The 25,008-nt window shown below is 42.8% G+C and overlaps 1 protein-coding gene across 1 annotated transcript in view; it reads right to left on the reverse strand.

The window, feature by feature from the left end:
• Positions 1 to 25,008, reverse strand: part of LOC124776150 (Down syndrome cell adhesion molecule-like protein Dscam2) — a 138,441-nt gene that overhangs the window by 11,900 nt on the left and 101,533 nt on the right. The window contains exons 10-11 of the mRNA XM_047250987.1: positions 12,133 to 12,318; positions 7,648 to 7,941 (exon numbers count right to left, since the gene is read on the reverse strand). Of these exons, the coding sequence (XP_047106943.1) occupies positions 7,648 to 7,941; positions 12,133 to 12,318 (480 nt within the window). The remainder of the gene's footprint in view (positions 1 to 7,647; positions 7,942 to 12,132; positions 12,319 to 25,008) is intronic.

A 25,008-nucleotide genomic window follows, 5' to 3' on the forward strand; every position in this document is an offset into this window, starting at 1 on the left:
GTCCGGACGCCGTCCGCATAAGCAGCGCCAGCGAGACAGCAAATCACCGCAAGTCTGCGCGCGCCACCGCTGGCTTCTGGCTTCTTAAGCGCTGGAGTCGCGAGCGCTAGGACAGTTCTGTATTCGCCGCTCAGTTGTATACTCGCCTCCGAATTGTGTACTTGGTAGTCAGTTGTGTGTTCATCGCAGCAGAGTTGTTGTTTGTCGTCAGCCGACGCTGACCTAGCCGCTCCGACTCGAACTAGATAGATTTCTGTAGACACCGAGTTCACTACTGTGTTACTGTATCTTCATTAATAAAAGATAAGTACCGACTTTTATTTAATATGAGTGTTTGGGCTTTCATCTTTCTGTTCACTGTTCCAGCGGACCGGTCGGCCCGCTATTAAAAGTGTAGCGGTGACTTCATAAGCCATTTCTACAGCCAAGTGTTTGTCGCTACGAACACCGCCACAAAACTAGCGACGAGGTCTTCCGAACTCGTGTGCAGGGCTGGTTCAACTTGTTCTTGTTATACTAATTATAGCGATAAAATTTTGGGGGCTGGTTTAATTTGTGTTCACTATGTCTGCCGAATTACAACAGTTGATCTTGTTACAGAGTCAGCAAATACAAAGTCTGGTGGAAGCAATCGCCAAACAAGCGGCTAATCCTCCAACACAAAAGGAACAAGCACAGGCACAGGCAGCACCACCTTTCCGTGCTTTTGATGCGCCAAGAGAAGAATGGCGAGAATATTTCGCGCAGTTGCAGGCGCACATGACAGTCTACAAAATCACAGGTACTGAGTGGCAGCTTTATTTAATTTCCACTGCAGGCGTGGAAATCTATCGACTACTTTGTAAGTTGTTCCCGGAATCCCAGCCAGAAGCTTTAGACTATGACGTTGTTGTTAACAAGCTTGCTGAGTATTTCGAGTCGCGAGTTCATGTGGCAGCAGCCAGATTCAAGTTCTTCAGATTAAAGAAACTGCCACATCAATCTAATAAACAGTGGTTAACAGATTTACGGGGCCTCACCCGTCAGTGCCGATTTAATTGTGTGTGTGGAGCTTCCTACAGTGATGTCATGTTACGAGACGCTATTACGCAAAACATTGCAGATTCTCGTATTCGTGCTGCTATCTTAAAGTTGCCTGACCCGTCATTAGAGACTGTGATGAACATCATTGAAGCCCAAGATACTTTTGACTATGCTGAGTGTGAGTTAGATCAGCCATGTATTTCTCAAATTGCCTGTGCTAAGCAAGTTACGTCACGCCCGCGGCCCCACCGGCAGGGTCAGACTGTAAACACTAGCCGGCCGCGTCATGTTAAACACATTCGTCAGCCGCGTGTGCAAAATGATAGAGTTAAGTCTTGCCCTAAGTGTGTTCTGGCTCATCCTCGTGAACGTTGCCCGTTAAGAAACGCGGTTTGTTACTTTTGTCAAAGGAAAGGACACATCCAGACTGTTTGTTTGCGTAAACGCAAGAACAATTCTAGTGCTGCCCAGCCCATGGATATTCATGTTCTTCAAAGCCAGCCCGCCCAGAAGGTCGCGTTTAAAGACTCTTCCACAGTTCGTGTGGGTAATAAACTTGTTTGCAATAAGCCACCTACCTAGCCCTCTGCTATGCGACCCCAGCGTAATTCAAACGCTGTAAAAAGTAATGTACAGACTGCAAGTGAAGCGGGAGTTGTTGTTCCACCCGCCCAACCCACGAGTTGTCGTAAGCAGCGAACACGCGCTAAACGCGCTGATTTTGTGTCTTCCGCCTACACTGCACCGATCCAGAGACAGTGTAATAAACTATTTGTGAAGCTACGCATCCAGGATAAGACCTTCAATTTTCAATTAGACACTGGTGCGTCTGTGACTCTCATAAATAGTGCTACGTATGCGGCTATCGGCCGCCCTAAACTTTCAGCGGCAAAACATTCTTTGGCTACTTATAGTGGAGAACGAATTCCTGTGTTAGGTGTATGTAGCGTGCCAGCCACATTCCGTGGCAATACAAAAACAGTTTCATTCACAGTGCTCCGCGCTACAGACAGTGTAAACATTTTCGGATTAGACTGTTTTGACTTGTTTGGCCTGTCTATCCAAGACAATGTGTTGCAAATTAATTCTGTTGTTGTTCCTCAAGACAGCATAACCGAGTTGTGTAAACGATACAGTGACATATTTAAAGACGAACTAGGTTGTGCTGCGCACTTTGCCGCTCATATTACGTTAAAAGATAACGCTCAGCCTCGATTTTGTCGTGCTCGTCCAGTGCCTCACGCCCTCCGAGCACCTGTAGAAGATGAACTTCGTCGTTGGCAAAACAACGGTGTTATTCAACCCGTTTCAGTGAGCCAGTGGGCTTCTCCCTTAGTTATTATAAAGAAACCGTCTGGCAAGTTACGTTTGTGTGCTGATTTTAAGTCGACAGTTAATCCTCAGACTGTCATTGATTCTTTTCCTTTGCCTAGACCGGACGAGCTGATGGATAAGTTAGGGGAAGCTCGTTTCTTTTCCAAAATTGATCTCCGTGAAGCATATTTGCAATTGCCCCTCGACGAGCAATCACAACAGTATTTCGTCAAACACGTCGTTGGGGTTGTTCCGTTTTCTGCGTTTGCCTTTTGGTTGTGCGTCAGCTCCAGCTGTTTTTCAGCGTTTTTTGTCACATCTTCTGGCTAATGTGCCATCGTGTTGCAACTATTTAGATGATATTGTTGTGTCCGGTCGGACGCCTGCTGAACATTTCCGTAATTTGGAGTGTTTGTTTAAAGTGTTGTCCCAGGCAGGCCTACGTTGCAACATCGATAAATGTTCATTTTTCCTTACGGAGCTGGAGTATCTGGGACATTTAGCAGCTATTCATGATTTGCCCGCCCCTCGCAATCTGAATGAATTGCAAGCAGTTCTTGGCAAATTGACGTATTATATTAGGTTTATACCTAATGCATCACAGATTGCTGCACCGTTGCATCGTCTCCGCCGTAAGAATGTTCCGTTTGTGTGGTCAGCTGATTGCCAATCAGCCTTTCAGCAGCTTAAAGAGGCTTTATTGAATGATCGTTGTCTGGTCCATTACGACCCTAACAAGCCTCTGGTGTTAGCTTGTGATGCCTCTTCTTTCGGCCTCGGTGCTGTGTTGTCTCACCGAGTCGGTAACACCGAACGTCCTATTGCGTTCGCATCTAAACTGCTCAACAAAGCTCAGTGTAATTATAGCCAATTGGACAAGGAAGTGTTGGCTATTGTGTTCGGTGTCACCAAATTCCATCACTACCTCTATGGTAGACCATTCTATTTAGTAACAGATCACAAGCCCCTGACGTCACTGTTTCATCCGTCTAAACCAGTTCCTCAGCGGACAGCTCAGAGACTTCAACGTTGGGCTCTTTTGTTATCACAATACCAGTATGAGATACTGTATCGCCCTACGGCTCAGCATGCAAACGCTGACGCGCTTTCTAGATTGCCGATTGCTGCGGATGATGTCCTCGATTCCTCCGAAGACTCTTGCCATCAGATTGACGCCGATGAGCATCACTCCCTCCGGGATTTTCCAATTGATTATCGTCAGGTGGCACGTGAGACAGCTACGGATCCTCATCTGAGTTTACTATTACGTTTTGTTCAACGTGGTTGGCCGTCCAAGGCAAAGGACATATCGGATCCTGTGGTTCGTCGCTATTATCCGCAACGTCATCTGTCGTCTGTTTCGCACGGAGTTTTGCTGTTACGCACCGAGAATGACCAGCTTCGTGTAGTGGTTCCCCAAGTGCTCCAATCCAAGGTCCTCGACTTGTTGCATCAAGGTCATTGGGGAGTGGTCCGCACCAAGCAGCTTGCCCGTCGTCATTGTACATGGATCGGCGTTGATAAGCAGATTACGCAGATGTCTACAGATTGTTCGACGTGTGCCGAACACCAAGCTGCTCCGCCTCACCGCTATTTTGAGTGGGCACGCCCTGCCGGTCCCTGGCAGCGAGTACATATTGATTTCGCTGGTCCATATTGGAATTCTCGTTGGCTCATCGTGATAGATGCATTTAGTAATTTTCCGTTTGTTGTGCCCATGCAGTCTACAACGTCTGCACAAACTATACTGGCGTTGACTTCAATTTTTTGTATTGAGGGTCTTCCAGAAGTTTTAGTGTCTGACAATGGTCCACAATTTACCTCTGCTGAATTTGAAAGTTTTTGTTCTGCCAATGGCATTCGCCATGTTCTTACTCCGCCGTTCCACCCTCAATCGAATGGTGCAGCGGAACGTTTTGTACGCACATTCAAGGATCACATGGACCGCCTTCGTGCTACGCACTCTCGTCAGCAGGCCCTCATCACGTTCCTGTCGTCGTACCGGACCACGCCACGCGACGGCCCTTCGCCTGCGGAGCTTCTCCACGGCCGTCGTCATCGCACCCTACTACGGTTGTTGCACCCCCCGGATCGACCCGCCGCTTCTGAGCATCGCACGCGTTTTCAGCGCAACGACGCCGTTTTTTCCAGAGTTTCTCACGGTCGCCGTCGTTGGGAACGTGGTACCGTGATACGTGTCCAGGGTCGCGGTTTTTATACTGTTCAAGGTGCTACTGGGGTGCACAGGAGGCATCAGAACCAGTTGCGCCGCACTGGCCGCCCGGATTCTGCCGCTCGTTCTTTGTCCACAGATTTGGTCCGCGGCGGGTTCCAGCCGCGCCTTCCGACTTCGCCGCCGCCCCCAGGGCAGCAGCAGCAGCCGTCGCCGCTACCGCGCCGACAGCCTGTCCCGTTGAGGCCTCCCGCGCAGCTTCATTCGGGAGCGCCCCAGGTGGTCGCTCCGGCGCCTGCGGTCCCTCTTCAGTCGCCACCGCCTTCGGAGCTGATGGACGTCGACCCCTCAGCCGGGCCGCCGTCCCAAGCGGTGGCTGTGCAGCCTGTCCTGCAGCCGCTTTCCTTGGGCACCCCCAAGGAGTCTGACACCGCAGCGCCTTGTCCGGCGCCCACTCAGCAGCCGTCGACGCAGCATCAGGAGACGCTGCCTCTCTTCGTGGGTCCCGACGCCCCGTCGCGTCCAGTACCAGAAGCTGCGCCCGTGGTCACAGGCGTGCGCCCTGACCTCGGTTTTCAGTCGGTGTTTCCCGAGGCCCCTCGCAGCCAATGCTGGGGTGCGGACCGGGGACTGCCACCGACAACAGTCTCCGCCCCGGTCTCTTCTGCTACGCCTGCGGCCAGACCCCTCCCCCGCCGTCGACGCTCGCCACGTCATTATTCAACGACGGTGCGGCGATTTGGGGGGGAGGAGTGTTATGTCCTAGCCAGTAATGCCAACCGAGCCCGCTGCCAAAAGGTTGGCAGCATCAAAGTCCGGACGCCGTCTGCATAAGCAGCGCCAGCGAGACAGCAAATCGCCGCAAGTCTGCGCGCGCCACCGCTGGCTTCTGGCTTCTTAAGCGCTGGAGTCGCGAGCGCTAGGACAGTTCTGTATTCGCCGCTCAGTTGTATACTCGCCTCCGAATTGTGTACTTGGTAGTCAGTTGTGTGTTCATCGCAGCAGAGTAGTTGTTTGTCGTCAGCCGACACTGACCTAGCCGCTCCGACTCGAACTAGACAGATTTCTGTAGACACCGAGTTCACTACTGTGTTACTGTATCTTCATTAATAAAAGATAAGTACCGACTTTTATTTAATATGAGTGTTTGGGCTTTCATCTTTCTGTTCACTGTTCCAGCGGACCGGTCGGCCCGCTATTAAAAGTGTGGCGGTGACTTCGTAAGCCATTTCTACAGCCAAGTGTTTGTCGCTACGAACACCGCCACAAAAGTATGGTCTTCCTGAAGTGCACAAAGATCGTCTTCCTTTACGGCCCATAGTGGGTATTATTACACCCCCACATATGATTTCATCAAACATCTTGCTTTCTTGCTGAGACCATTGGTTGGCAAAGGTCTATGTCATACATGGAAATCTGCTGATTTTATCAAAAGACTGGGGGCTGTCCACCTAAGTAGCTCAGATCTTCTAGTGAGTTTTAACATACTATCTCTTTTTGCAAATGGGCCTCTTCGTTGGTGCTAATGGATAAACATTTTCAGTCAGATGTCACTGCTTTGTTTTGACATGCTCTTTCCTCAACCTATTTTATGTTAATCCAAGAATATTTTGAACAGACTGACAGTATCGCCATGGGCCCCTTATCTCCCCTAGTGACTACCTTTTTTTTATGGTGAATTTTTAGGAAAGAGGACTTGAATCAGTGGTTTGTAAAACAACTGTTTTTTGGCGATACTTGGATGACACTTTCATAGTGTGGCTCCATGGAGAAGATAAGTTAATGTAGTTTTTACATCATCTTAACTCCATTCACGAGAACATTCGATTTACTATGGAATTACAGAAAGATGATTGTTTCCCATTCCTGGGTGTTTCGGTTTGATCGAAGAGTGACGGCTCTTTGGGACATCTTGTTTACAGTAAGCTCGATCACACTGATTTGTACTAGCACTCCTCAAACTGCAACAACCCATCCCAAACCATGAGTATGCTTAAAAACCTTGTACACAGGGCCCATACAGTGTCAGATGCAAATAGTTTACCTAAAGAGCTTGCACATTTAAGGACATTGTTCAGAGACAATAGATACTCCACCCGGCACATTAACAGGGCATCCTCACCTAAAACCAAGAACCGGGAAGTGGATAAAGAGGAGAAAGTGCCAGCAAAGTCCCTAGCTTTTATTTCCATCATTGGAAATATTTCCTTCAAAATAGCAAGAAGCCTTAATAATTTTCAGGTGAAAGTGATTTTCCGCACACCATGTAAGATTTTGGACCTTCCGGGATCAGTAAAGAATAATTCGTTATTGTGGATGGCAGTAAGTGTGGTACTGCCTATATAGTACAAAAGACGTCCATATTGAAAAAATGTTGCACATAACATAAGCGTTGCACTTGCTTCCTGCAACCCAGTAAGTCTGCAGTTGCGGAAAATTGTATCTCCAACAGACATTCAATGGATTATAACAAAAATTAATTTTGGCCACAGTAACATTTTTTTTGGGACTCTGTTACAAAAGAATCCATCGAAAATCTCATGAATATCGACAGCGGCTACCAGCTGGATAATGTGTGGAATCCCGTCATCTCCAAGATTTTCTCCACAGATGAAGGAGCCAGAATACTCTGATAACTGCAATGAGTGGCAACATTGAAGACAGCTGATCCTTGCAGTTCCACAAGTGAGGGCGCTGCCATTGGATGGTGTGGTCCTTCTGTCACTGTGACTCTGATGCATGTGCAGCAATACTATCAGCACACTATATAAGGCAGGGCAGAGAATGTCTTTGTCTGTCTTCTATGGCTTGCCTGAAGATGACTGGCAGGTGTCCAGTTGAAATATTGTGGAATGAAGTTTACGACGACCATATGCAATCCCGAAATTTCTTCAAAGATTTAATTCATCAGGAAAGTTTTAAATTTCACAACATAAGTTTTTTTTTTACAACATACTCAGTTCAAGAAGGCCACCATTGTCTTGCATAAATTTTTTATAAATGGATTCTACAACAAAAATATCCACAGATGAGTAAATGTTGGCTTTCCAAACTACACATACTCTTGCATCAGGAATTATGGCAACATGCTCTACAAGTTTTGTTACATTAACCCAATTAAAAACTGATTATCATACCTCCTAAATGTGTGAGGGTAACAAAGTCATAGTGTTCCACAGTTGAGCCAGCACTGTTATGAGCTGTAACTCGTAAATTATACCAAGTTCCTGGATTTAAATCCAGGACAATAAATTGAAGTTGCTCTGTTTTGACATTGTTTGATACAAGTGTCCACATGGTTTCATCCTTTACTTTGTATTCAATCACAATAGATGTTATGTGGCAACCACCATCATCCCATGATGTTAAATTTAACAATATGAAACTGGAATTAACTTTTATGAGATCGGAATTTTTTGGAGCAACTGGTGCTGAAAGTAAAATGTCATTAATTAGCACTTGGAAAATTAAGCTTGTAATAAAACACATGAAAATATATCCGCAACCATTTATGTCAGAGATAACCTACAAAGAATTACTTCACTTGTGCTCAAAACACTAAAGGTACAACAAATCCTGGGCATATTTTATTTCCCATGATGGGATGAAGAGTCATCCAATATGTACCCAACAACAAAACATTACACATGTTAAAAAATCTATAATAAAGAAAAATAATTTGAACATAAACAACTGTACTGTACTTCATAAAAAGGTAACTGAAAAATAATAGTAAATTCCTCAAATTACATGGTAGTTAGAAGACTAGGCATGAGATTTCTGGCCTACCTGTGATTTTTTTCCTTTTTTACTTAAAAGATATCACCAACTTTTTAGGAACAAATTTTACTTTAGTCCAGATCTCTGTCAAATAGAAATTTTCTAGGTTATAAAAATATAGACCTAAAACAACTCTATACTTGGTGCAAATGACCAGAAACAAATGACCAGTTAACACAAGAATATGTTTAAGAAAAGAAGAAAATACTACAAACTAGTCACAAGGGTTCTGAAGGTTTCTCAGGGTACTTGCCTTAATTCTGTGCTAAGAATATCCTCACAGAAAAAGACTAACTTCTTAATGTCAGGAGAACCTGAAAACTGACCTATCAGGACATCTCTTCATACTGACTGAACTGGAAACAATGCATCCAACACACACTACACATTGAGTGATCAGTTGTGTGAAGTACCTGTCTGTTGTAAAAGAATGTTTCACTACAAGTATTTCTGGTAAAGATAAGCAAACAGCTCATATTCAGGTGTTACTCAAGAATTTTTTTGGCAAGAAAAATCATCTAGAACTTAAGTTGCTTAGCACATCTATCAAACATTCAGTTCTAGACTATCTCATATGAGTCTTCTAAATCATTTTGTGGTTTTTTAATTAGCTAGCCTGTGACAACTGGCACCCATAATGGTGGGAGACTGTAGCCCTCTTCACAGATTGTTAGGTGTCAGCTTTGCAGCCTCAGTAGTATGTCTGCTTTTTCTGTTAGTGGTAAGTGGCAACCACACTAACAGATCACCACACTTGTCATCATGTTGTAATACCAACAATTTATTATGTTCTCAAAGTCATGTAAAGTGCTCACCATTTGCAATACATGTTTTAATTGTGCATCCCCTCTCACCATTGACTAGTTAAGTCACATTACTGTTTATGTGCCTTTCAGTCAAATTATTGCTTGTTTGTCTTTCAGTTGCTCATTTCCTTCACTGCACAATGAATGATTATCAGTACTTAGTACATTAATAATGCTAATATTCAACCTGTAGATCAGATCATTTGCCAGCACAGCATTTAAGTTAGATCATTAAGACTGGCTGTAGGTAAGTAAAATTATGAGACTGTGTGAGATCACTTAAACTATCCACAGTATGTCGATAACTTGCTTAGGATGGCCTTAAAGACTGTGCATGTCCACTGGATTAATGTACAAAAAGAAAAAGATTTTGATCCATGGATACCTTTTTAAAGTACTGATCTTCTCATAATACCAAATCTGCTCTAAACTGACAGGTTGATTTGAACACTGCAATGCTTTACTGGGTATGGTACTGCTGGAAGTCATATGCCCTTGTTGTTGTGTGACCTTTTGACTTACACACCCCATTAGCAGGTCCTACAGTTAATGTGTACTCATAACCTCACCATAACTTGGAATTTTTCACATTAATTTATCTTTGCCAAATGTGAAAGATGAGGCAAGTAACAGACACGACCATACCTGGAGCAAGGCAGGATAAGCCTCCTCCATGGGTACAGGCACTGAGTGGCCACGAAATCTGATGACTTAAGAAAAATGTGTTTTAAAAATTAAGCAGGGGAGGTCCATGAGTTCTCCCACCCCTCAGCTTTCTATCTGATGCCTAGAGGAAGAAACCTACCTCCTCAGCTGGCAACTGTAAATTCAACTGTTGTCACAGTGCCATTACTACGGCGTCATTTAATCCAAACAGAATGATGAAGAAATGACTACTATCAAACAGGTGTCTATCAGTAACGTGGTTCATGTGGCAACAGTGCACTTGGTTCACACAACTGCTGCAAGATTCGCTCATATACAACACTGGAGCTCTTGCTGCAACTTCATTATAGTATTGTGGGATTTCAAATGTTGACAAACTGATGCTGAAGCAAATATGGTATTTGACCGAAGCTATCCAACTTTTGCCAACTGGAGACTGGAGCAAAACTGTTCAAGCTAAGATGTTTTAAAGTATTTAACAGAATAATAAGTGCAATAGAACATATAAAAGTATTTCATCTAACTTTAATTTCCTGTCAGGAAATGCCTTAAATGCAAGCTCTGTGTCTTGTCTTGAAGAATGTGCAGCTGATTTTGGTGCCAAATATAGCAGAGATATTGATACACCATAAAGTAGCAATTGTTTTTAAGTTCTAGGTGAAGAAGCACATTAAGAGCACTGAAACAGATTTCCATCTAGGTGTTTTGAAGGTTTTTCAAGGTATGGGTTAAGAGACGGTATTCCAATGCCAAAATTTGTTTGCCAAGACTGCAGCATCTCGCGTGAAAGCAGACTATTAAATCTAAAATCTTGTTGATAGGACACAACACAGCTGTTAAACTTGACTTCAGTGACTTAAGACAAATAAATGAAAAGTAACATTATAATGAAACATAATTCTTGAAAGGGATATTGCCTCAACTCTTAATTAGGCCTTTTTTCTTCTATATCTAGTGTGTGCACTATTGGTAATTTATAAAGATCTCTTCTTTATTTCTATTATTATTATTGTTGTTGTTGTCATTGTTGTTTGCATGTGGATCATGCTGGATGTCACAGTGCTTTTAGATTCATTTTCTTGATCTTCCATACAGCTTTTATTCTCTCTCTCTCTCTCTCTCTCTCCTTATGCTATTTTTCCTTCCTCAGTTTACTTGGTTTCTGCTTTTTTAGGAATCTCATTCTACCCAACAGTTAGTCCCTTTTGACTGAATCTATCTACTACTTCTGCATTCCTGATTTCCTTTTTCACTTGTTTGATCTATGATGAGACTGTTAATTTTTTGACGTATGCCATAATCTTATACATAAGCTTTATTGTTGGGAGTCTATGAACATGTCCACGAATTTTAAATCCTTGTTTTCCAGTGTCTGCTGTCAGGTTTGAGAATTTCTATGTTGCCTTACAGGACTTCAGCCTATGTCAGTTCTCTGTTTTGTCTAGGTCAAGAATTTTCCTTGTAACTCCTCGTTCTTCATGTAGGAGGTTTTTCAGGTTGCTTCTTCTGTCAAGAAATAAAACTTTGCCCACCTGCAGAGCTTCTGGATTGATGACCATTTTGTAATGTCTAATCTTTGTTTGTGTCAATATTCAGTTTCGATTGAGCTTTTGTAAATGGATTCTCAGTGCTTCCTTTACTGTCGGGTTTGTAGGCCAGCCTTTTCATTGCATCCTTTCAGAACTTCTATCTTATTTCTGTGATTTCACTGTCTGCTAATACTGCAAAATCATCTGCAAAAACTAAGCAAGGAATATTAATGTCATCTTTATTTCGAGAACATCTGTTTTCATTAACAAGGTTTCTGATATTTTGCACCTAAACTTTACTTTGCGCATTGTGTACTTTATCTCTGCCAAGTTGTGCCATGACCTTGCAGGATTCTTAAATTGATTCTTTATTATACATAATTCTAAAACCAATGTAAAATAGCTCTATAAACATTACATTACTGTTTTACTTCAATTTCTTGTAGAACATTTATACTACTTATGATTTATCTACTACAATGACAAATTTAATTTGTTGTGTGCATTATATTATATAAATATTTGTAGTTCAGTTAAGTGATATTTTTAACTGAAAAAATAGCTTTATGTATGTAGAAAAATGCAGAAATGTAGTTTTTCTTGGTGAAGCATTGGCAGTTTTGTTGATGTGCAGGATCGTCTCGGAACAGCTCTGGTGGCAAAAAAGATCATGGGTTGAACTGGGAATCAAACCCTAGAACTTGTTTTCAGATCTGATGCCTAGTAAGCCATACACATGACTTTACAAATTAAGTGGCATTTACTTTCTTGAGCAACACAATAGAAAATCAAAAATATGTTTAATGTTATGGAAGTTCTCTGGAAATAATGTAACACTTACCTGAACCTTGTGTGCATGCAGTAATTGTAGAAGTTGGTTCACTTTGCCCTAGTTGATTAAATGTTTGTAAGTAGAAGTAATACTTTGTGCCACACTGCAGGTTATTGAGGATGAAACTGGAGTCTTGAGCTCTTAATTTTGTCTTTTCCCATTCGCCAAATTCTCTCTTGTGGTAGAGATAGAGACCTGTGAAAATTAATGAAACTGTTAAGCTAGACAATTCGTGACCATAGTATATTTAGACCAAAATGAATTGATGATGTTTTATTAATGTTATAGTGGTAAGTCAGATATAAAGAACTAAATCTCACCAAATACAAGTAAAATGGTAGTAGAGAGTTAACTACATCTATAAACCACAGAAAGACAGAATCAAATAATGTTAGAAAAGCACAAATAGGAACCATAAAAATTTAAGTCATGAAGTGTAGAAGTTTTTCCACCAAACTGTAACACAAAGTCACTTGAAAAGAAAATATTCATTTAACAAAATTCCCTGTTTGTACACTTGGTGTCAACTTCTCAAAATTTATCATTGCACTGTAATATACTAAGCAGAGACAAGTTTAACACAGAGACACTAATAGGAATGCAGATCAATACTGTTTGCACAGGGAGCAAAAATTGAAGAATGACAATGCAGAATGAAAGGAGGGCCTAAGTAAAGCATGGCATTAACTTCAGACTCTCTGATTCCTGAGGGAGTAGATGAACAGGAATTGAAGACAAAAGCAGAATTCACATTTCAATTTATTTCAGTATTATGTCAATATATATTTCCTACACAGAACAGTATATGTAAAGGTGACTGAGATAGAACAAAAGATGAATTACACAGGTATTTTTTCAAGCAACGAATTCACAAAGGCAAAAATATGACTCACATTGAACAAAAATAGAAGAAAATTACTTAAACTAGTGTAAGAAAAGCAAACAAAATCAAGCAATAGAAAATCTGTCTAACCTTCCTACTGTGCCTAGTTGTCCTACCGTCTCTCCACCTCATCCCTGCACACTCCTCGGCAGCATTTTATGATCCCCCACCCCTACCTTGCTATCACTCCCCCTTCCCCTACCTGCCCCAGCCTCTTTCCTAGCCCCACCCAGGTGCCTCTCCCATCATGTGCTGCTGCTGCTTGTAGTATGGCTTCAGCTGCGAGAGACAGTGGTCATGTGTATGTGAGTTTCATTTGGGTGTGTTTGCGTGTGTGTCTGTTGCCTATTTTTGACAGAGGCCTTGTTGGCTGAAAGCTTATTTCGTGACAGTCTTTCTGTTGTGACTATCTGCGACCCAACATCTCCTCTATATGGTGAGTAACAACAATCCTTTTCATAAGAAAAGGGAAGTGTGTTATGATGAGGAGTTGATTCACACAATTACTCAATAAAATTACATCTGTTTACCAGACAACAATTGCCACATATAAATGAAGGTGAGAAAATTAGTCTTTCATCTTATCCTCCTCAACAAACTTATGTCTGCCATACAGTACTCTATTTTAGCAGAGTATACAGTGAACTGAAACTTTTAACAATGTAGGAAAAGGTAGATTGCTACTTACTGTAAAATGACATGTAAAGCTGCAGACAGGCACAATTAAAAGACACCTACATATAAGCTTTCAGCGCAACCTTCAGGAGATAAAGGAAGAAAAACACACACTATACATGATTATCTTATATTGTAACATTGCACAAACACAACGTCTGAAAAAATTTGTCTACGAGGGCCCTGACACACTGTCTTATATATGACTGTTTACCACACAACACAGTGCCTGCTGTACCATCTGTCATGATGTGTGGCAGCCTCTTTTTTTTGGGCTGACTGTGGAGTCACACACTGTTTGATTATGAGCACTCACTGTGTATGGGATTGCAACACCCCTTCTCCCTTGGGGAAAAATATTCACGGTGGAGATGCCCATGTCTTTGTCAGAATTAATACACCATCAAGAACTGAGAGGCAGTGACAGGGACTGTAATAATTATGCAAAGGATTTGACACTCGACCCGGTAAAATAGGATCAACCGTAAAAGCTATCAAAATCTGAGAATTGATAATGAGAAAACCATCCATGGTGTTTTGCACTTCAACATCTAAGTGGAACACGAAAGTTCATTCTGATTAAATACTGGATCATGGCCAATTTTCAATTGAGAAAAAGCATCTTCATTAGCATATTGGGCCGTAGGGCAGAAAGGAACCTTGCAGTGTAATGCAACAAAACCAGAGCCCAGCACTGCAGGCTATGGACCATTTTGTCTGGTAAAGGTGCCAAAGGATGGAAAAGAGGGACCAGATGTAAAAAAAAAAAAAAAAAAAAAAAAAAAAAAAAAAAAAAAAAAAAAAAAAAAAAAAAAAAAAAAAAAACTGTGAGTAGCGCTATTGAGCCGGATTCAGAGTTTTGGAAGCATACACAATAGGGCATTTCAAACTGTCCATGTATTTGTGTATGAGAATGGACCCAAGGCCATACTGGGATGCTTCTGTGGCCAAACCAGATGTTGGCCCCGTTGGAAGGTAACCAAGCAAGGTGTCGGAGTGTAATTCTGACTTCAGCAGAGTAAAAGCACGCCTGCAGGCAGGTGATCAGTGAAAGGAACACCTTCCCGTAAGAGAGCATGAAGGGGGTGAACCACTGGGACTGCATTAGGAAGAAATTTATGGTAATACGCAATCTTTCCAAAGAAAGCTCTGCAGCTCTTCGACATTGGTATGATACAGCGAAGCTATAATATCATTGACCTATTGGCGCAAAGGCTTGATGCCAGTATGCAGCACTGCAAAACTGAGACGAACAGTTGAAAAAATTGCAGTTTGTACAAATTACATTTCAATCCAGTGTCATGCAGCACCACAAACAATACGTGAAGGATGCATAAGTGTTCTTCTGTTGAGGAACCAGAAACCGTAATATCATCCAGGTAGTTAATGCACCCCAGAATAGGGGCCATTAGTTGCTCCAAAAATCAATAGGAAAATAGAAGGGTCACTAGCTGCACCAGATAGCAGGTGATGGTATGGTATACCCAAATGGGGTATTCTCTATGAGGATATGTTTCGAATCATCTTCCAGAGTCAGTTGCATGTAGGCCTCAGTCAAGTCTATGTTGGTAAAGCTGCACTGAGTTCATCCTGATGGTGTAAGGGACAGGTATCAGTTGTAGAATCTGAATTTACAAAATTTTTAAAACCACCATAGTGCTGAAAGTTACCATTAGGTTTTGCTACAACTACCAGCAGAATAGACTGCTCACTAGAGGAGAAAGGCATGATAACACCTAAAGATGCAAGTCAGTCTAGTTCTAATTTGACCTCCTTCTGTAAAGCTATTGGGATTGGTCAGGCATGAAAAGAATGGAGACATGCTGCTGATTTCAGTATGGTGTGAGTCTTGAAATTGGTAGCACTCCCTAGATCTTTTGAAAACAGGGATGAATATCCCAAGCAGTTGCTAGTATGAAACCTGATCTAATACCAGATGCACTTTTTCAGAAATAGAGAAGTCAAAATTTTTGAAGGTGTCCAACCAAATTAAGTTTTCAGTGTTAGCATCAACCACCAATAGAAAGGTTAAATCCTGAGCAACTGCTTAATACACTACAGTAGTAGGAAACTGTCCAGTTTTACTATTTGTTGTTGTGATCCAAGATCTTAATGATGGGACTGTTGCACTTGTGTCTACTTGCATTTTTAACATTTTGTCCATAGCACAGACTTTAATATAGAGTTGGTTTCGGGCAACCATCACTTGAGAAACACTGTTCAAATCCATGTTCATGTCTGATGAACAAAGTTGAGAGCTACACACAGATGCAATCTCTCTCTCTCTCTCTCTCTCTCTCTCTCTCTCTCTCTCTCTCTCTCTCTCTCTCTCTCTCTCTCCTCCCCCCCCCCCCCCCCCCTCTCTCTCTCTCAGAATGGTTGTATGTTGCCCAATCTTTGGGCATGCAGCCCAGTCATATTGAACAAAACAATAAGAGCATGATGGGAGAGGAGTATTTGGCTCCTGTTGTCTCACTGGCTGTTGTTGCTATTTTGCATGGAGCTGCCCCATGCATTGTGGAGACCCACGGTTACATGTCCGTGATGTCACAATCAATGGTGTGGTGGCTAAGGAGGAGAATAAGAGGCTGCTATCATCACACAAATCTTCTGATTTCCTGCTTCCTTAGGTACTTCAAAAGACCAGGAAATGTTCAAAACCTCTATGAAAGAGGAATATTCACACTGTAAAGCACTTTCATGAACTTCTCTATCAGGACCAGGTATATTATAGCAACACAAACCATCAAATCAGCTTCAGTAATGAACTGGCAATGACAGATAAACCCATAAGTTCCATTGTCCAGGATCTGTACGATTGATGTGGTCACTTTTGACAACATTAGAACTCAACATGAACAGCAATAAAATGGGCACATTTTCAATGATAAGTAGAATGATAAGTAGAGAGCAGCTGACACATTTCATCAAGATAGAGACTGGAAGGTTCCTGAAGAGGAGCCAGCTGACAAAAAGGTGATAAACACAAGGTGAATATCCATGACAGAAAGAAAGCCTTACACATGCTGAGGTCAGGGACAACAAAAGCTTCAAAATGTTGCTGAAGGCATTTTTTGCATGCATCCCAATCTTCCACAGTATCATCATACAGAGGAAATGGTGGGGACTGCGGCAGTGGCAGTGAACCCTGTCATGTTATCAATGCCGTCAAATTATTCCAGTACCATGGAGAGAGCCTGCTGCAGGTTGGTGAGAGCTCACTGCTAATAATAATAATATAATAATAATAATAATAAAATTTTATTGTCATTTGGCTGATTACAGCAATAGACAAAGTCAAGAGCATATACTTGTACATAAACTACTATATTGATGTAAATTGTTTTACATAAAATACGTACATGTTAGAATACAGTATTTTCATCTTCAAAAAATTCATCAATGGTGTAAAACGGATTGTTCACTATTAGCTTGTATAATTTAGCTTTAAAAAAATTTACGGGCAGTTCTTTAAAGTCAGAACTTAGTCTATCAAACATCCTTAGTCCAAGAACTAGGTAGGAGTTCTGTGATTTTGATAATCTGTGATATGGCACATCTACAGATGTTCTGTTTCTAGTATTAGAACACAAAAAATTAGAGACATTGTTTCTAATATACAATAAAAAATTGTAGATGAATAAGTTTACTACTGTAAGACACTGCAATTTAATAAACAGAGGTTTACAATGTTCTGTTTTATCAGAATCCATTATTATTCTTATTACTCTCTTCTGTAAAAGTAAAATGTCATTTACATGACAGTTACTACCCCACAGTAAGATTCCATAAGAGATGATGCTTTTGGAAGAAGGCAAAATATGCTGATCTCACATAGTCAATGGGAACATGTCTTTTTAAATTTCTAATTAGATAAATAACTCTTGAAAGCTTAGCCAATATATTTTTAATGTGTGGTTCCCATGTCAATTTATTGTCAATAGTAACACCTAAAAATTTGAGAGTTTCTAGTTCTTGGTAGTTAGGAACACCTTTGACGCTAAAGTAAAGTGTCTGGGATTTCTTTTCATTTAGTAAGAAGCCATTAGCTTTGAACTGTAATGAGGACTGAGCAAGGGTATTTTTGGTCAGTGTTTTCAGTGTACCTAGATCAAAGCTTTTATGTATGAAAGTTGTGTCATCAGCATACAATATTGTGTGAGAATTTATGAACAAGGACAGGTCATTAATCCTTAGTATAAACAGTAAAGGTCCAAGCACCGACCCTTGAGGCACTCCGTACCTAACATTAAACAAATTTGATTTCTCCCTACCAATGCACACAACTTGTTGACGGTTCTCTAGAAAAGACCTGAACAGATTTATACTGTTGTCATCAAAACCATAGTAAACTAGCTTATTCAGCACAGAGTCATGCCCTACACTGTCAAAGGCTCTGCTCAGGTCACAAAATTTAGCATGGGCATAGTCCATAGCCTCAAACACATATAGTACTAATTTGATGAGGGAGTCCATTACATCCATTGTGGATTTACCTTTCCTAAATCTGAACTGTTTATCACTAATTATATTTAGTTTACCTGTAGGAGTTATTTCACTACATAAAGGAAAACACTTGTGTGGAATTTATACTGTGAATGACCACCTTTATTGTACTGCACAAACACAATAGATACATACGTTAACGCGGGAAACGAACACTGGTTGTGTCCTCCAAAGAACCCCGCTCATAAAGAGAATCTCTCAGTGTCTTGTCGACTATCGACTTGTCACTCCCACACAGGTCCCCCCCCCCCCCCCCCCCGAAATGCGGAGCACCCGGTATGGTGGGGTAATTAAACTTCACCTCTCAGCCTGCCCGAGTGCGGATAGTGTGGGTGTGGGTGCTGCTTGATGATTCCCTTGCTGCATTAGGTCCCCTGGTGTGGGGCTCCTGTGGTTCACAGCTGTCTGGTTCAGCGGAAGGTGTGGGTTCGTTGCAAGTTGTGTCTGAAGTCGTCTGTGAGACTGTAGTCGGTGCTGTCATTGTCCAAGCAGGTTTTACTCGCTCAATGTAAACCTTGGTCGACTTTCCCTGGAGGAGGATATCCATTGTGTGTGTGTCCCGTCCTACCACTTGGTATGGTCCAGTGTACGGTCGCTGTAACGAATGACGTACTAGGTCTGTGCGGAACATGATGTGGGAACAAGTATCGAGGGACTTGTGTATGAACACTGGATGCGTGCCGTGCTAAGACGTTGGAGCTGCACATAGCGTCTCTGCCTGCTTCCTCATTTGGTGCAAGAGGTGGGGTAGTTGTGTGTCATCTGGGAGAGGAACTGAAGCAAGGAATTCTGCTGGAACACAGAGTGGTTCTCCATATACCAACTCTGCTGAGGAACAATTGATGTCTGTTTTTAATGAGGTCCGTAAATCCAACAAAACCAATGGCAACGCTTGAGTCCATGAGTCCTCATGGCACATCAGGGTAGCCTCTAAGGTCCGGTCCCACCTTTCCACCAACCCGTTGCTGGCTGGGTGGTAGCTAATAGTACGGTTTCGTTGGAAGCCGCAAAGTTTTGACAGTTGTTGGAACAGTGTCGACTCGAACTGGCATCCTTGGTCAGTGGTAACAAAAAATGGGCACCCAAAACGAGCCACCCAAGTTTCCAAGAATGCCCGTGCAGTAGTCTCTGCAGAAATGTTCCTGATTGGTGTAGCCTCTGCCCACCGTGTGCAATGATCCACTCCCGTAAACAAGTACCTGTAACCTACTGAAGGGGGGAGGGGTCAAACCAAGTCAATGTGTTCATGCCCAAAACGTGCCATTGGGTTTGGGAATTGTCCTACTGGAGCATGAACATGGCATCCCACTTTGCTACGTTGACACTGATAGCAGCTGCGGGCCCACTCCCGTGTATCTTTCTTGATTGAAGACCACACAAAACGGTCCGTCACTAATTTCACTGATGCATTTGTTCCCGGGTGTGCCAGGTTGTGAATGCTGTCGAATACCTTTCGTCGGAACTGGGGGGGGGGGGGGGGGGGGGTGATGTATGGGCGTGGTCTAACCGTGGAGGTGTCGTACCATACCTTACATGGGTTGCAGGGGACGTCCACAAGTTGTAAATGTAGGCCAGTGGACGGGTCCACCAACAAGGACTGCAGCTGTGCATCTGAGGCCTGAGGCCTGAGCCCTTTCCAATTCAGAATAATCCAACATTGGACTTATCCCATTAATACGTGAGAAATATTCTGCCACAATGTTGTCGGCACCATGGATGTGACGCACGTCTGTCAAAAACTGGCATATAAACTCTATATGGCGGGCCTGGCGGGGGGAACATGAATCGCTGACTTTGTAGAAAGCTGCCTCAAGAGGTTTGTGGTCAGTGTATATGGTGAATTGCCTGCCCTCAATGAAGGGGCAGAAGTGCCTGACACTTTCATACATTGCGAGGAGTTCCCTGTCACATGCACTCCAACGAGTTTGACTCATCTGTAGTTTTTGTGAGAAAAAACTTAATGGCTGCCAATGACCCTTCACTCTCTGGTGCAGTGCTGCCCCAATTGCAACTTGGCTTGTGTCCACTACTAGGGCTAGCTGAGCTCCTGGTGCAGGGTGTGCAAGCCCCACTGCATTGTGAAGGCTGTTTTGCAGTGCCTTGAAAGCTGAGTCCATCTCGGGTGTCCATGGGAGTGGGTGCTTGCTTGCCAATTTTGTTGTGTCCAACCAAGGCATTGTTCAGTGGCATCTGGATTGCTGCTGTTCCGGGGAGGTGGTGACGATAGAAATTTATCATCCCTAGGAATCGTCGGAGATCGTGGTAGGTTTGAGGCCGTGGTAGGGTACGCAACTCCAGCTTCTCTGGCAGTGGGAAAATGCCCTGAGCTGACACTTGATAACCCAGGAAGGTTACCACGGGTTCCCCAAACACGCACTTGTCCTTGTTAAGTGTTATTCCATGAGCAATAAGCCTGCTTTGCACCTCGCTTACGTGTTTCTGATGGTCAGAAACATTCCCCGAAAACACCAGAATATCATCTACATAGGTGAAACAATATGGTAGTCCTCTTAGCACACTGTCTAGGAACGGTTGCCATGTCTGGGCAGCATTTTGCAGCCCAAATGGCATCACCAAAAATTCAAACAGCCCGAATGGGGTTGTCACAGCAGTCTTTGGTATGTCCTGCTCTGCCATTGGGATCTGATTATAAGCCTTACGGCAATCCAAAACACCAAATATGGTTGCCCGAGCCAGTGAATGGGTGCAATCCTGTATATGTGGCACGGGGTATCTGTCTGGAACAGTTTGGGCATTCAAAGCTTGATAATCACCGCATGGGCACCACGACCCATTCTTTTTATGGGCAAGATGCAGAGGAGAGGACCACGGACTGTTGGATGGCTGTATAGTTCCTTCCTGTAGCATCTCGTTGAAAATGGCCTTGGTTTCCCGCAAGCAATCAGGTGGAAGCCTGAGAACACATGAGGAAACTTGTGGGCCTGGAGTTGTACGGATGTGGTGCACCGTCTCATGCTTCACCCTGCTCTTTCTTGTTCCCTGTTGTGGTTTGGGTGTCGCCTTTGTGGTTGAAACAGCAGGAGCCTGTTGTGTCATCAACCGTTTTGATGTTGTTTGAGCCATCTGCTCGTCAGATTCCTTCATTGCTATGGTGTCCTCCCAGGTGGGTGCACTGAGGTTATCTACCCTTTGGCATGCATGAGAGGACGGATGTCCTTGTATTCCCGGAATAACAAATCCCTTGGCAGAATGGATGAGTTGTGACTTGTGTAAATCCACGGACAATGCATGTTTTGACAGGAAATCAGCACCTAGTATAGGTTGGTCGATATTGGCCATAACGAAGGTCCAGTCGCATTTTTCTGGTAGCCCAATGTTCACTGGCAGTGTTTTCTGTCCATTTGTGTGGATGACTGAATCGTTGACTGCTTTCAAAGTGGTCTCTTCAGTGTGTTTGTCTGAAGGGAAGAAATTTACAGGCAGAGTGCTGACATCTGAGCCAGTGTCAACCAAGAACATCCATCCTGTGGAGCGATCAGGAACGAAAAGTCTTTGTGAAGCAGCATACCTTACAGCTGTGGGAGAAGTCGATGTGCATAACGTAGGCTCATGCTGAAATGGGGGTGTTCTCCTTCCATGCATCTGTGAGTTTAGGCGCAGTTGCCTGTTGTCATGGTCGGCTGTGCCTAAAGCAGGCCGTGGGATGTGTTTGGGTGCGAGCACGGCGCTTAACACTTGGTAGCTTGTGCGCCGAAGCGGTGGTGGAACCAGCAATAACCGGTGCCGTTGTTTGCGTGACACGACGGTCGCGTCGGCTGACACCGACGCATGTGTGTGTCAGCCGCCGCAATGTCACGTGGCTCTAGCCGCTGCAGCTGGGTGGTCAGCTGATCGATGGCAGCGCGGAGAGATCGGAAATCTTCGGCTGCGTCCGTGCTCGTGCGGTCGTGGCAGCACAAGCTGGAGGCACCGCGTCGATCGGCTCCGGCCGTGCTCGGCTGGTGTCATTGGCCGAGGTGATTGCGGCTGTGTTATCTGCTGGTCCACAGGTTTTGTACAACGCGAAATTAAAGCCGTCTTGAGAGTGGCGTAGGCTTGTTGTGGTGGGGGTTGCATAATTACATCCGATACCACTGATGACACACATTGGTCCAGGTTGCATATCACTAGCATGAAGTGTTCAAAATCATCGACTATTTGTTGCTGCATGAAAATGTTCTCCACAATAGCGAACCAAATTTGTGGACGATCGGGAACGAAAGGTGGGGGCGGAATTTGTAACCGCGACACGGGTGGGCTACGATCACTGGCGAACGGAAAGTGCGAAACTCATGGGAGTGGTACCGACGCCGGTGGTGAAAATGGGAGCACTTTTGGTCTCATATCAGTGTGTCCTGCACGCTGGTTGTGCGAGGCAATATCCTGTGGCGGCAGCGCGGGACCCGCCGGCACACGCGGCGCGGTTGGAAACGTAACGTCGTGGGCGAAGTCGGTTTGCGATGTAGGCGTCCATGGCACTGTGAACTGAGGGTTTTGCTGCATCGTGTTGAGCTCCTTCTTGATATTTTGGATGACGCAGTCGATGTCGTGGAAGAGGTTCTGTGCAAACGACATGTCGATACGAGACGTCGCGGAAAATATCTAAAGAAACTTGCCTACTGTCACACTGTTTAGTTACGGGGTCACCACTTATGTAGGAGTTATTTCACTACATAAAGAAAAACACTTCTGTGGAATTTATACTGTGAACGAACACTTTTATTGTACCACACAAACACAATAGATACATACGTTAACGCGGGAAACGAACACTGGTTTTGTCCTCCAAAGAACCCCGTTCGTAAAGAGAATCTCTCAGTGTCTTGTCGACTATCGACTTGTCACTCCCACATACCCAAGTAGACACTAACTTGCTCATACATAATTGTTTCTAAAATTTTTGAGAAAACTGAGGTTTTGGATATAGGTCTGTAACCAGCGGGACAGTTCTTTTCCCCTTTTTTATATATGGGCACAGCTCTAGAAATTTTTAGTATGTCGGGGAACTTACTTTCAATTGGCATTTGTTAATACAAAAAGTTAAGGGATAAATCACACAATCAATAACATCTTTCAACAAATTACATGACATATCATAGTAATCAACACTAACTGAAGGTTTGAAATTTTTCACTATTTTTAGGATATTATTTGGGCTCACTTCTGTGAAAGTGAAGGTGCTTGGGGGAAGCTTTTCAAAGCAGCTGTCCATAATACTAAATGCATTTTCAGGGGGTTTGTTTATTGAGCTGCTAATTTCTTCAATTGACTGAATGCAATATTTATTAAATTCTTCTGGGGTAATGGCGATTTCCTCTTTGTGTTTACTATGAGCAATGGAGTTTATTACACTCCAGGCCTTTTTGCATTTATTGTTGGATTTTTCAATGTTTACTATGTTATGCAGTTTCTTTGCTTCATTTATTGCCTTCCTATACTTGTATTTAGCTTTAGCATACAGTTCTGATTTACTGGTTTTGTACAGACTAGAATACCACATAACAGTATTTTTCAGTTGCCCTATCTGTGGAGTATACCATTCCTTCGTTTTCCTTTTCTTGTGATAACTACTAATATTCACTGTACAGAGGGATGTTATTTTCAAATATATTTAAAAATATGAAGAAAAACTTTGTGAAAACAATATCAGCTGAACAGTGCTGAAAGCTAATAAAATATGTGTCGCAACCGAAATAAGTGAGGGCATGTCTAAACCTATCCATCCTCTCTCTACTCACTGGTCTACTAATCACAATTTTAGATTCTGGTTTAATGCAGTCTGAAGTTACATTATTAAGACTAAGATATACTGCATCATGGTCTGAGAAAGAGAAACTAATTACATCAGTGGACATACAAGTTTTCTTAATATTTGTAAATATATTGTCTAGAGAGGAAGAGCCTCTGGTAGGTTTGCAGTTAACATAGCACAGGTTAAATTGTCGAAGCACATTTTTGAGCTCTGTCACAGTTTTTCTGTCCTGCAAGACATCAAAACTTTACATTGATATCCCCTCCAATGACAGTATTGTATTTTTTCCATTTTGGTATAAGTATGTACATTAAAGAGTTCCTCAAGTTTCTCCAGAAAGATATGGGGGTCAGCACTAGGTGGCCTGTACACTACTACTATCATTAGCTTAAGGCTCTCAATTACTAGACCCGATATTTCAAAATGCATTTCATCACAAAGGGTACTGAGATCCATCCTGCCACAGTTTGGTGCAAGAGGTGTTTTTGCATATATTGCTATCCCACCATGTAAGTGCTGTTTTCTGCAATAGCAACTAAATAGTGTGTAATCATCCAATACTTTGTACCCAAGCTCATCCTCTTTACACCAATGTTCTCTTAAACATAGAATATCTACCATGTTTTCATTTGAAAATTCATTGACTCTTAAGTTTTTGTCTGCCATACCCTGAATATTGAGGTAGCATATTTTAAACTCTGCTGTTCAACAAGAGACTGAAGAATTTCTTCCACTGACATATTGACCATAATGAACCAAGAAATGGAACACATGGAGTAGAACACCATACAATTCATCAAAACACTGTAATGTTGCACAAACACAATATAAGAATTCCAAGTAACCCTCTTTTGCTCCATTTACACATGCAGAAGTATACTAAGACATTGAGTGAAGTAGTATCTGGTATAAACACAGTTCACCAAGAAGTACATTGTGCACACTCTAACATAGAGTGTACAACTATCACATTTGTCTGTCCAAGGTCCCCAGCACACAGCTTTCATATGGCTGTTTGGCACATTGATCTCTTGTTCTTCACCATTTGCTTCTACTTTTGATTTTCTAA

The sequence above is a fragment of the Schistocerca piceifrons genome, chromosome 2 (genome assembly GCF_021461385.2).
Source record: "Schistocerca piceifrons isolate TAMUIC-IGC-003096 chromosome 2, iqSchPice1.1, whole genome shotgun sequence".
NCBI classification, from domain to species: Eukaryota; Metazoa; Arthropoda; class Insecta; order Orthoptera; family Acrididae; genus Schistocerca; species Schistocerca piceifrons.